The following is a 12,760-nucleotide window of genomic DNA, read 5'->3' as shown; positions in this document are numbered from 1 at the left end:
CACAAATCCTTACATTGGCGATGGCGGCATGCAAAGCCTCTCTTTTGCAGGCAGTTGTTGTCATTCCAGTTTCCGTCTTGGAACATCTCCACACAGTTCTCCTCGGCCACCTCCCCAGGGTGGAAGGCTGCATTGGGCTCACCGGCAGCCCAGTTTAGGAAGCCCAGAGACGTCTTATCCGTCCAGCCCCAGCCGACTAGAAAAGCAAGGTTTCATAAGTGTTAGTGCACATATATCTGTATATCTCACATGTAATAAAAGCTCAGGTTCAAGTGGTATGAAAGACACATTTGTGTGGTTTCGACACTCACAGTTGCGGTCCCTAGTGAGGCCGATCCATATGTTGTGATACTTGGTGTGATTGAGGGTCCTGATGAACTCCACCTCCGCTCTGCTGTGGAGCGACAGCAGGTCTGCCTTGGCGGCCTGGCAGTAGTGCAGGGAGTCCGGCCAGGAGAAACCCTGCTGCTGGTTGTACACAAAGTAACAGTAGCGGCCATACGGTATCCAGTAGGGCAGACACTTCCCATCACCAGGGGCAGGGGTCGGCGGCGGTTTCACTGTGAGGAGATATAACTTACATCATCAAGGCTACAAGTTTTAGACTAAATTAGGGTTTTCAGATAGAGAGACTAGAGAAAGAAAGTAGGAAAAAAGAGTCACAAACCTGGGGAGATCTTGCAGACGTAGGGTTTAGCTTGCTCACACTTGGTGTCGTTCCAGGTCCCGTGGAACGCACGAGAAGCATGCATGCTCACGCAGCCCTCGTCCTTTATATTGCTGGGTTCTCCTGGTCCCCACTGAGTGAAGAAAACTGGCCAGTCATCCGTCCACATGTAGGAGCCGTCGTCCTGCATTCAAGGAAATATAAGCTCCGGTTAAATAGTTAACGCTTCAAGTTACTCAGACTAATTCGTTATAGATATTTTCCAAATTGTCGGTACACCAAATGAAGATATTTTTTAATAACTTCAACGTCCTGTAAGGCCAAATGAGTCACTGTTGGCTAAAAAGTTAAGATTAGAAAAAGTTGGGAACCAAAGGATTAAATAACCAGGAAGAAGTTAATACCAGCTCCACCAGCTAAAACATGTTGAGTGAAAAACTCAAGGATGTGTTTAAGATAACTTATTTCTTATTTGTACACGGATGGTTATCAAACCACATTTGTAGGTCCTTAATGAGTTTTTAATTTGCAGGTAGTTCAGGCAACAACATGGTGTGTTTCCTCCCTGTCAGCACCTTGCGCCTGAGTCCGATCCAGGCGTCGGCTTGGCCCTGCAGGACGGCCCCGGCCACGAAGGCCTGGTCGTAGCTCATGTCGATGCTGGCCAGGTTCCCTCCCTCGTCCCGGCAGGCCGCCTGAGCCGCGTCCCAGGTGGCCGGCTCCTCCACCAGCCTGTAGCAGTTCAGATACCACGAGGTGTAGCCAGTGGGGCAGGGGGCCTTGGTCGGGGGTGGAGGGTTGATGCTGCTCGCTGATGTGGAAGCAGGTACATAAAAGTATTTGATTAAGAACTGACATTTTTAGCTCCTAAATGTTTTCTACGTAAACCCTTTGGAGTAACATTATAGAAAAACTGTTTATGTGACACATAAAGCTTAATAGGCATACATGTTGCCAGTCTGAATGATTAAGGCCAATGCAATTACAAAGAAACATGTAGTATGACTAATGGAGCATTTATTGTTATATTGTATAATTGTTACTTTTATTTAAATGGAGGATCTAAGTTTTTCATCCACTACTGAAAACAGTCCAGGATATCAACCCGTAGTATTAAGTAAAACGAAATAAAGCCAATACACTGCATGATAGAACATTTCTCCCTGTAGGAATATTACAGTAGCATGTTAAATTGATCAAATAAAAATGCCCTAAAGTACAGTAAGATCCATGTGAATTAACTATTCACTACCACAGCCTCATTATATGTGCTCTAGAGAAATATTGTGCAATAACACAGCAGATCAAATGCCACAAAGTACAGTAAGGTTAAAAGAAAATATATAAAAATATATATAATTGAATTCAAAATGTGGGCACGGATTGTAAAACCGCATTTAAAAAAATATATATAATTCCTGTATCTATAAGCAAATAAATCTTATCCAAGCAAAACAAAATGAAATTGGGAGTGTTGACTGACATTTCTTCCTGGAGCAGACGAAGCTGTGATCCCTGTGACAGGAGTCATCGTTCCACCTGCCGGTCACCAGGTGGTTGTGAGAAATCGCCACACAGTGTTCCTGTTGAGAAGGACAAGAAAGCTTCAAGCTATTTATCTATATACATTAGAGGATGTTTTAGTCCTGCTTACAAAGATTGAAAATACATCCCACTGGCTTTGCACCGATTATAAATAACTTGTGTTGTAGAGGATCCTCACCGCTCCTCCTGCGTTGTTGGGCTCCTTGTCGTTCCAATTGGTGTACAGCACCGGGCTGACCCCATCACTCCAGGCGTACTGATTCTCCAACAAGAGATCCGACAGGCCGATCCACGTGGGAAGCTTGAGGTCCCTCAGGTAGCTGGAAACAAAGTCTGGAGGAGAGAGTATAAATACAGAGAGCAGTCCCTTAGACCTGGAGCTGTTTCCTCCTCAAAGGTCCAGCTTACCGTTCTCGTACTGGTGATCGATAACAGCCAGATCTCCTCCCTGCTCTTTGCACCAGCTGCGAGCGAAAGACCAGTTGGCCTTAATGTCACCCGTCTTCCCTTTGAACATGAAGCACTTGTCCTTGAAACGCATCCAGCCTGAGGTGAAGAAACAGAATAAAGTTACATCAGGTTTCACAGATAGTTTCAGGATGTATAATCAGCTTTGTGCATGTGAAATCACTTTTGATTCAATAACATTATGACGGGTTGTATATCAATGTGTAAGGAAGGCAGGCAGCTCCAACAACAACCACCAATTGAATTAGTTTTGCTCACGTCTGGAGATCAGCACATGACTTCAGAATTCACTATATTGATAAAATCCTCCATAAGGAGTTATCTAATTTAAAAGTGTAATAAAGTATTACAAAATTCACTTTAAACACGGTAATAAAGAGATACAAAATAGGAAAACAGACAAAGATTTTGAGATGGATAACAAATGATAATAAATTCCAGCCGGGAAAAGAAGATACAGGTTTTAAGCGATGGGCCCGAGGAGGCATCACAGCGATATGTAGGATGGTGGAAAAAGGGGAAATGCAGAGTTTTCTAAATCTAAGAGATACGTTTGATCTGGAAAGGGGTGACCACTCTAGATACTTACAGGTGAGAGATTATTATATAAAGGAAATAAACCTGGATAAAACCACTAAACAAAATGGGGGTAATTATTGATGAAGGGAAGAAAGGCAAGTGGATATCAAGCTCTGTTGGAGAGTAGGGGGAACTCAACTCTATGTATAAAAGAAAAGTGGGAGAAAGAACTCTGGATTGATATGACGGAGAAAGAATGGTATAATGTGTGTAGAGTGCAGCATTCAACTACTGGGTCAAGGGTATGGAGGGGATTTGTCTGGAAGAACATAATCAGATACTTCATAACCCCAAAGATGAAAGGGAGGTTTGCCCCCGAACAGAACGCATGTTGGAGGCAATGCGGCGAGGTGGGGGCAGCCCACACAACTTTTTTTTTTAAATGCCAAAAGATGAAGGGATACTGGGAGGAAGTATGGGGAGTATTGAAGGGGATATTAGGTTATGAGGTTCCAAAGACCGGCCTGATGTTATACTTGGGGAATCTGGTAGAGGAAAACACACCGGGTGGGGACAGATACCTGATTAAGGTGCTGCTGGCTGCCAGCAAGAAAACTATTACCAGAGCATGGTATAGCGGATCCACCTACGAAGGAGCAATGGCTGGGAGTAGTACAGGAAATATTTGATATGGAAAGATTCACACACATATTGAGGGTCCAGGAAGGGAAATGTGAGTCCGAATGGGAAAAATGGGTTGAATATAAAATAAAAATGAACGACACCATAAATTGAGAGTTGGAACCAGACCATGATGTTAAAATAGGATAGAAAGCTTCCATGTCACTGTTGTTGTTTGCTTGTTTTTATTATTATTTTTACTTGTACTTTTCTTTTTTTCAATGGGTTTTTAATTCAAATGTATACTGAACTATATGTGGTTTTGTATATTTATAAAAATGTAAGTGAAAAAAAGAAAAGTGTAATAAAGTATATTTATAAAATATTGGTTGTATTCTGTAGTATGTCATAAGTAAAAAGTAAATCTGTAATATATTGTAAAAGAGTCATAAAGTCAGTAAATTATGTTAAAACATTGTCATTAAAGTCAAAGTATAATATATGCCATTAGATCATCAGCTAATTATCGGTGCTCAGGTTGTTTTACAAAACAAATGTGAATGCTCTATTATTTAGAACTCATATTTTTACTTTGAAATGATTATTACCACCTAAATGTCTCTCAAACGTAAAAACTTGTAACTGAGTATTTTGTTTACACTGTGGCACTGTGGTGGTATTATTTGCTGTTGTCCTCCATCACAGAGTGTGTGTTACCTTCAGGGCAGTTGCCCTCCCAGGGCTGTGTGGGTGGAGGGGGGGTGTGGATAGCTCCAGGGATCTTCTTACAGACGTAGCCTGCTCCGGCCCGACCACAGTTCGCATCGTTCCAGCCACCTTAACAAGAATGAGATCAAATGATTAATAACAATAAATAAACTCATCTATATTGTGACATTCAGCCAATGAATTGAGCTTTTTACCTTGAAGTCGGTTCATCTGAACACACTGCTCCTCCCCGTTGGCATTGTTGGGCTCACCTGGACTCCAGTGAGTGTAAGTGAGAGGGGAGAAGTCCACCCACCTGTGCAGATCACACAAAGAAACCTTGGTGTTGACCTTTTATGTGCACTTAATAAAGAGAAGGTCCTCTCTAATGGAACAAATGGGTCTCTCCATTAGATTTCAAGGAATTACATTTGATAACATGTAAAAAGGCCCTTTTTTCATTTAAATTACTTTTCTTTTATCTAAATTGAAAAACACTTTTTTTTTGCATTATATTATTACATTGTAAAAAGCGGAGAAGGTGGATCAATCTGTAAAAGTGTCTAAACCTGGCTGTAGTTAATTGTGAAAGAAAGGGGTAAAAAGAGTAAAGATCAAATAACACATACATGTATTGTCCACCTGTGATGCCAAACATCCTCATCCCAATCCAAGCTGAAGCCACCTGGCCGGTCCCCACCTTGAAAACAAGAACATCGTGTCCCAAACACATTTCACTGAGACATGGTACAACATGTTCTGAGAAAGAGACGCACCATGGTGTTGACGTAAGCCTGTTCGTCTTTGTTGAGGATGGAGACGAGCGAGGCCTTCTCTTCGTAGCAGCGTTTCATGGCCGTGTGGAAGTCAACAATGTCGGTGTCGTTGTAGTAGTAGCAGATGTTGTTGTTCTTCCTCCAACCGGGGTTAGCGCCACAATCAGGAGCTGAGGACGGAGATGAGAAAAACAAACATGTGCTCATAACAAAAAGCCTAACACATGGAGTGGAGATTTCTGACACTTACTAATCTTTGCCATTTTTCAATATTGAGAGGTTAACTCTACTGAAGTTTCCAGAACATGGGTGTTAGTAAGTAGTGTCACATGCATGAAACTACATTTTAAATATATATAGTCTCAGATCTGGCATTTAAAATAAAGCAAACACAACTATATGAATACCACAATGTTTTACTCCCTCCACCTCTACTGCTGTTTAACCATAATTGTAATGTTCTCAACAACAAAGTATTTAGTTATTCCATTATATATATTAATCAACCAGCCTTGATTTAAAGTGGCAGACAGTCTGAAATCAAACACATCTCTTTCTATAGAAATGTTGCCAAACATGCCGTACCAATGGTTTAGTTTCTACCTTATAACAGATTCAAGTCAGATTGTTCAATCATGTTGTACAGCCTTCTCAGCTGTAAATTAACCCCAGGATAAAACCTTGTCAGGACAGGAAGGACGGTGCATTGTGGGAACAGTTTACCTGGGACTGGAGGTGGGGGCACAGGGGGCAGGATGGGGGTCTTTCCTTTAGAAATCATGCATATCCAGTCCTGGTGGGCGTCACAGTTCAGATCGTTCCATTCAGAGAAAGTCCCGTTGGTGCTGCTCACCATCTCCACACAATCCTCACGGCCCTCGTGGCTGTTGGGCTCCCCGTGACCCCAGTTAGTGTGTGAGAGAGGTGTGCCGTCGCTCCAAGAATAACCTACACGATAGGAATAGTCATGAGTGTATTCTTTATCTGTACCCCAATTATCTTCAGCTCTGTAAAACACACACTACACACACCTCCTTCTGCTGGGTTGTGCTTGAGGCCGATCCACTTGCTAGTGCCTTTGCTGTACAGAGCCAGGAACTCCTCCTCCTCCTGGGTGTGGATGCTCACCAGGTTAGCTCCTCTGGAGACGCAGTCCTCCAGAGCGGTTCCCCAGCTCTTCTTCATGGACCAGTCCACATTGTGGAAGAGCTGCAACAAATCAGACGATAATAACCAGTGCTGACCAGAGGAGGAAGAAGTATTCTGCTACTTCACTTAAGTAAAAGGCCCAATGCACTATAAGTAAAATATGAAAGTATTGATATGTTGTCAAATGTTCCCTGTCAGTGTTTTACTTTTATTTATAATAAAATAATATAATATTCTACTCCCGAACATGTGTTTCCTAATACAGCTGTAGAAAGGTTGTCCTTATTTTAACTCCTGTATACACAGTTGAGTAGTTCAATCTACTAAATGCATCATATTATATCAAATCGCCATACAGTACGTTTTTTAATGCATAAAGGAAGACAAAACATCCTTCAGGTAATCACAAACATTTGGACAGATACGGATGAAAAACTGTAAAATGTTTGGTAACTTAAGATTTTAAATAAATGTAGAGAACATTTCCCTTTGAGATGTTGTGGAGTAGAAGAAGAAAGTACCTTAAGAAAATACTAATGTAAAAATATGGAACTTCTAATGTACCTAAGGGCAATACTTGAGTTAATGTGCTTAGTTGCTTTTCCCCACTAGCCGACCTAATGACCTTGCAGATAACCTGGTTTTTGTGTTTATTCCACTGCCTTCTTTACCTTGAAACAGTTTCTGAAGTGGGGCAGGGCAGTCCAGCTTGTGGCACAGCCCTGAGAAGGAGGGAAAGTCGGGGCCTTGGTGGGGGGGGTGATGTCGGGCCGGGGTTTCTCACAGACGAAGGCGTGTTTCTCCAAGCACTCCTTATCATCCCAGAAACCACCAATCGGACCCGTTGTCATGGCCACACATGTGCCATCCCTGCTATCTACAGACAAAATGCACATTGGTGTTTTTCCAATGGGTATAATGGTATAGGGGAATTATTTTGATATCTGCATGTGTTAGTGTCTGTACCTGGCTGATTTTTGTCCCAGTGGGTGAAGGACAGAAGTGCCCCGTTGTCCCAGATGTAGTCGACCCCCCCACTCGACCCTCCTCGAGCACGCAGGCCAATCCACCAGAAACCAGTCTTACCCGACAACGCCACTGTGAAATGTGACTGCTCATAACTGCAGAGAAACACACAGAGACGATGCATTCAAACTCCTGCCAACCAGGTTGTTACAAGATGACAAATGCTTAATCTGCCAATATTATCAATTCATTGTGTCATTTCTCTTTTATTTCCTTATTGGGATTTATGCAGTCTTGTGCAGAGATGGCAAAAGTACACACATCGTTTACTCAAGTAGAAGTACAGATACACAACTCGTGTTTAAAGATACTCTGGTAAAAGTAGAAGTACTGACTAAACTTCTTTACTCAAGTAAAAGTAAAGAAGTATGGGCTTCGAAATGTACTTAAGTAAAAGGAACCCATAACTAGCAGCTGTTTTAAAGAGTACCTGACCTCCCTTTATATTAATAGAACAATAATGTCATTGTTAGCTAATGAATGTTTCCATACTGAACAACGGCAACATGACAAAGTTCTCATTGGTCCCTCTTCTTTAGAGAAGACCAGGAAGTGATGGATACACGGATCGTGTTCAAATCAATAGCGTGCAATGACTCTAAATAATAATGATCACGCCACCAAACACAGATTAAAACTAACAAACAAACCTGTTTTGAAAATGTAGAAAGTCCAGGTATTTGTTTTAAAAATGTAAGAAGTAAAAGTAAAAAGTCGTCAGAAAGATAAGTGGTGGAGTAAAGTACTGATACCAGAAAATGTACTTAAGTACAGCAACAAAGTATTTGTACTCCACTAGTTCCCACCTCTGGTATTGTGTGTAAACAGGCACTTCAGCCTCTCTGGGCCAAAATGAGTATTACATGAATACAACTTCGCTTTTTATAAAATAAAAATTACAATGCCAATTTTATTTTTCATCCGTGGAAAAATATTTTCGGGGGGGGAGGGTTTCTTCACCAAACTCTCTTTTCCCACCTTTATCACAGACTAGTTTTGTGATACTGACTTGGAAAATGGATCGCCAGAATCGTTTTTTCTTTCAGTCAAGTAGTTCATTCAGAATAAATCATAAAGAAACTGACCTCATTATTCAAAAGCTGAACACTAGAAATGATTGCAAACATTTGTATCCAAAAGGTACAATGTGTTGGGGGGTAATAAAAGAAAGGTGATAACAAGTAGTTCCTCACATGTCTCCGATGTGCAGCAGGAAGCTGTCCTGCTCCTCACAGAAAGCCTTGGCCTCCGACCAGGTCCTGCCCGTCTCCTCCATCCAGTAGCAGGCGTAGCCGTACGAATCCCAGCCCTGACACATGTTACAGAGGCAATTATCTCTTTACTCAACACACGAGAAGATAGATTCAAGATTCTTATCAAATGTATGGCTTGTTTTCCCCACCTGAGGGCATCCGTACACAGTGGGTTTCACAGAGGGCAGTGGGTAGTGTGCTTTGGGCGTTTTGCATATGTAGGTATTGAGCTCGGTGCAGGACACGTCATTCCACCGTCCGGTCTGAAACAGAGAGGACATTTGCATCAAAATTCCCTGCAAAGAATGACTAAGGACTTTGATCAAGTAGTGCCTTTGCAAGTGTAGTATTAAATGTTGTTACTGGTGTGTACCTGGTATACCATCTCCACACAGTCCTCATGGAACCCGTCGTGGTTGTTGGGCTCCCCCGGGGCCCAGTAAGTGAAGGTCGCCATGTGCTCGTCAGACCAGGTGAACATCCCGGTCACAACCAGGTCAGTCAGACCCGTCCACACGTCACTGGTGGCTGCATAGACCAACCCAGAAAAAAAATTCAATTAGCTTTTTACCATATGTTGTTTTTTTAAGCGTAGCAAAGTTCACAAGATGACAGTGTAAAAAAAAAGAATAATGTCACCTCAACCTTTACGTACAATTTTCTGTCACTTTCATAATTCTCTTGCAATATCTGCTATCTTTTTGTACTTGCACTTCTTTTATTTATTTGTAAGTGCATTGTATGTTGCATTAATGGAGGATCCAACTTTGACCTGCACACATACATGTAAATATATTTAACAATCCGGACTCAGATGTGTATATATGTTCATTTAATTAATTTCATGTTTTAACAGCTACTTACCTGTGTATCATTTAAATTGTATCCGTAATTGTATTCATCGTCTGAATCTGTACTGTACTCTCACACTTACTCTGTTGCTGCTTAAACTCCTGAATTTCCCCACAGGGATTAATAAAGTTCCATCTTATCTTATCCTAAGATTTTCATTTCCAACACTATGGAAACCAACTTTACCACCTTGGTAGTTTATTTTGTCTAGATACATACCCATGTACAGGTAGCTTTCCAGCCAGCTCTGCTCCGTCATGGAGAGGATGGAAACGAGTTCAGCACCCATCGCCCTGCAAGTCTTCTGGGCATCGTGCCAAGTCTTTTTGTCTTCAAAAGGTTTGTAGCAGAAATCTCCAAACTCATACCAGTCGGGCCCTGAACACCTCAGCTCTGAAGGACAGAGTTTAAAATCAGTGCAATCAATGAATTGAAAAAAGACATACAAACCAGCACAAATATCAAATGTTATCTTATAAAAAAAAGTGTTTGCTTAGAGATTTGTTTAAGGGATGATAAATGTAACTCACCCCCATCTGCAAAAGTGTATGACACAGCGTAGTTCCCATCATATCTGTAGAAAAGAATGAGAATTAGCCTCCAAGGAAAGTTACACTAAGAAAGGAAAAAGGGATTTATTTGAAACTCTGCTGCTTACTGTAGAGAGGTGATGCCGTTCCGGGTGGAGCCGGCATAGAAGTTTTGTCCTGGAGCTTTCAGCAGAGTGCAGTCCCCTCCATTCTCATTCAACACCACTCCAGCATGGATAGCAGCAGCACAGATGTTGGAGTCCTGTTAGAGGAGACACAGCAGAGAGAGAATTATATTTAATAAGAAACATATGCTTTATAAAGTAGAGAAGTTGTGAGTCGCTCATACCCCACGATACACTGAAGTGCCGTACACTCTGTGGTAAGTGTTGGAACAGCGCGCTGGACAACTGACACTGAAAGATACACGAGCATCAGTTGTGTGTTTGCAATGCAATTTTTTATTTTTGGTGTAAACATCTCAAGTCTCACTCACGTAATTTTATCGTTGGCAAAGTTGAAGTTGGGCCTCCTGGCACAGCTGACTGCATCTGTTGAACAACAACGTTTCATCATTGACCATCAGATTCCTGGTGACAGTATCACAGCAGGCTTGGACCAATAGTAAACTGTATTTTGGGGAATTTGTAAGTAGATTTGTAAACTGTAATGTAAGAGTAAACTAATGTTCTTACAGTCGGGGGTGCACCCTAAGACGTCGAAGCGCAGGCCGGCCTGCCCGTTGAACTCCAGCAGGAGGACGCGGATGTACTGAGTCGTCACAGGGGTCCCCAGCAGCTGAGTCACAGGACTGTTTTTGTCCGTCGATCCTGGGAAAGACTGAAAATCAAAGAAATATAGAATGACGACAAGTTCTTCAGCTGGGGCTCTACAATCTTTACAAATCACCTCTTATTATTATTTAAAGAGAGAGAACAAAAAGGAGGGGATGTTAGGACCTCTGCCGATCAAGTCCCTTTCCTTCTGAATTGTCTCCTGAACTAAGTTGACCCATTAAAAAGTAAAAAACAACCGTCAACCTCACTTAGTCCGGCCTAATAATAATGTTCTAAGGTTATCCAATGTATGCGCTCATGATAAATGTATGTACACATCTTTGACATATTTATTTCTGTTTCATTTGGGTACTTTTTTGTGTATTTTGCTTTTCACACTTATTTATCAATTGTATGTTTGTAATACTTTGTATGAAGTTTATCTCACTTGTTTAACTTGGGTATATGTTGGTGTCTCTGCTCACTCACCTGCCCGTCCGCAGTGTAGTCAGTCCAGGTGGTTCCGTCCATGCTGTGCTGGATCTTAAACTTGGTGATCCAGTGTTCATTTTGAGGACAACCCTGGATTACTACTCCTGTCACTTTTCTAGTTTGGCCCAGATTTGCCTGGATCCAGCTTGAGGTTGCTGAGGAAGATATGAGGACACCATTCAAGAAGATGAAACTCTGCCTTTAAGAATATATTGAAATCTCATGTTGTATGTGTGACTGCTGGTTTGATACGCACAGGTTCCTGAAGGCATCCAGCAGGAGTTTCCATTCAAGCGGGCCTTGTTGGGGGTGTAGAAACCGATGGAGGAGGAAGCAGAGAGCTGGGAGTCCGTGATGTTCCCGTCCTCCACACCCAGGCCGTGCAGACACACTGAGCAGCCAATCACAAAACAACACATTAGCCTTCAAATTCAATTTCAAATGAACCCATTTAAACATCATGTTGGCGGTTCCAGATAGAAATAGCCCCAAATAATGAATTCAATTGTTCTGTAGGCTAAAATAATGATTTATTAAGCTCAAGAAAGAACTACTGATTTGAAGTTTTCCAAAGTACATTGCAAACCCAATTTCTATTGGATACAATATTTTGTATATATAATTTATATTGCTACAATACAATACGAAGTAGAAAAACACGAAAATAAATGGGACAAACATTGTTTAGGTCAGAATGCGTCTAAATACAACAATACATATGAAAATGATGGTTTCTAAATGTTTCTAAAAGATTTCATTCGTTTTTCTTTTAATTCTTAAAATAAATAAATAATCTCTTTTGGAAGGTTATATTATCATATTGTCATAATTGTTATATATAAATATATATATATGTTTGCCCCTATTGAATAATTCCAAATAAATTAGCACTAAGATGATTGTAAATAATTCCAGGGCATCATTTTATTTCCAGGAGAGACTTTAAATCAATCAAAGGAGGAAAAGAAAAGCCCACCTTTTTGTTCACAGCTGTAGACGATCTCAAGGTATTTGGAAACGGTGGGGCAGGGGTCCTCCTCGGTATGGGCGTACAGAAAGCAGAAGGGATGGTTGTCACACCTCTTCCTAAAGTAAGGGAGGATACCATCCACTGTGCAGCTTCCTGCAGGACAATGATCATCATCTGGTTAAGCATGGATCCACATTTACATAATATTCAGATATGAATTACAGAACAATTGCCAGTCAAAAAGGCAATGATACACATTGACAGAGAGACTACAGCACCTCCTGATCCCTCCAGATGTGGACAGATGTCGGCACTATTTCGTCCATAGAAGGCAGACTGGATGTTAATCACACTTTCGGTCGGACAGTGGAGGACAGCGGAGGAGTCCTGGCACACCAGAGCCGTCAT

At 41.6% G+C, this 12,760-nt stretch overlaps 1 protein-coding gene across 1 annotated transcript in view; it reads right to left on the bottom strand.

Annotated features, from left to right (window-relative positions):
* Positions 1-12,760, bottom strand: part of LOC307025316 (macrophage mannose receptor 1) — a gene marked incomplete at its 5' end in the record, with an annotated part of 15,275 nt that extends 2,515 nt beyond the window's left edge. Inside the window, 28 exons of the mRNA XM_079659951.1 lie at positions 14-196; positions 312-560; positions 668-851; positions 1,243-1,478; positions 2,151-2,250; positions 2,391-2,545; positions 2,621-2,758; positions 4,538-4,657; positions 4,744-4,844; positions 5,158-5,228; positions 5,305-5,474; positions 6,028-6,252; positions 6,336-6,513; positions 7,125-7,330; positions 7,420-7,574; positions 8,673-8,788; positions 8,882-8,995; positions 9,106-9,260; positions 9,804-9,977; positions 10,115-10,158; positions 10,243-10,376; positions 10,464-10,530; positions 10,611-10,665; positions 10,810-10,954; positions 11,380-11,537; positions 11,639-11,773; positions 12,359-12,505; positions 12,631-12,760. Of these exons, the coding sequence (XP_079516077.1) occupies positions 14-196; positions 312-560; positions 668-851; positions 1,243-1,478; positions 2,151-2,250; positions 2,391-2,545; positions 2,621-2,758; positions 4,538-4,657; positions 4,744-4,844; positions 5,158-5,228; positions 5,305-5,474; positions 6,028-6,252; positions 6,336-6,513; positions 7,125-7,330; positions 7,420-7,574; positions 8,673-8,788; positions 8,882-8,995; positions 9,106-9,260; positions 9,804-9,977; positions 10,115-10,158; positions 10,243-10,376; positions 10,464-10,530; positions 10,611-10,665; positions 10,810-10,954; positions 11,380-11,537; positions 11,639-11,773; positions 12,359-12,505; positions 12,631-12,760 (4,045 nt within the window). The remainder of the gene's footprint in view (positions 1-13; positions 197-311; positions 561-667; positions 852-1,242; positions 1,479-2,150; positions 2,251-2,390; positions 2,546-2,620; positions 2,759-4,537; positions 4,658-4,743; positions 4,845-5,157; positions 5,229-5,304; positions 5,475-6,027; positions 6,253-6,335; positions 6,514-7,124; positions 7,331-7,419; positions 7,575-8,672; positions 8,789-8,881; positions 8,996-9,105; positions 9,261-9,803; positions 9,978-10,114; positions 10,159-10,242; positions 10,377-10,463; positions 10,531-10,610; positions 10,666-10,809; positions 10,955-11,379; positions 11,538-11,638; positions 11,774-12,358; positions 12,506-12,630) is intronic.

This window comes from Notothenia rossii (genome assembly GCF_949606895.1).
Source record: "Notothenia rossii genome assembly, chromosome: 11".
Taxonomy (NCBI): Eukaryota; Metazoa; Chordata; class Actinopteri; order Perciformes; family Nototheniidae; genus Notothenia; species Notothenia rossii.
The sequence above is the reverse complement of the archived record's forward strand: the minus strand, read 5'-3'. Positions and strand labels throughout refer to the sequence as shown.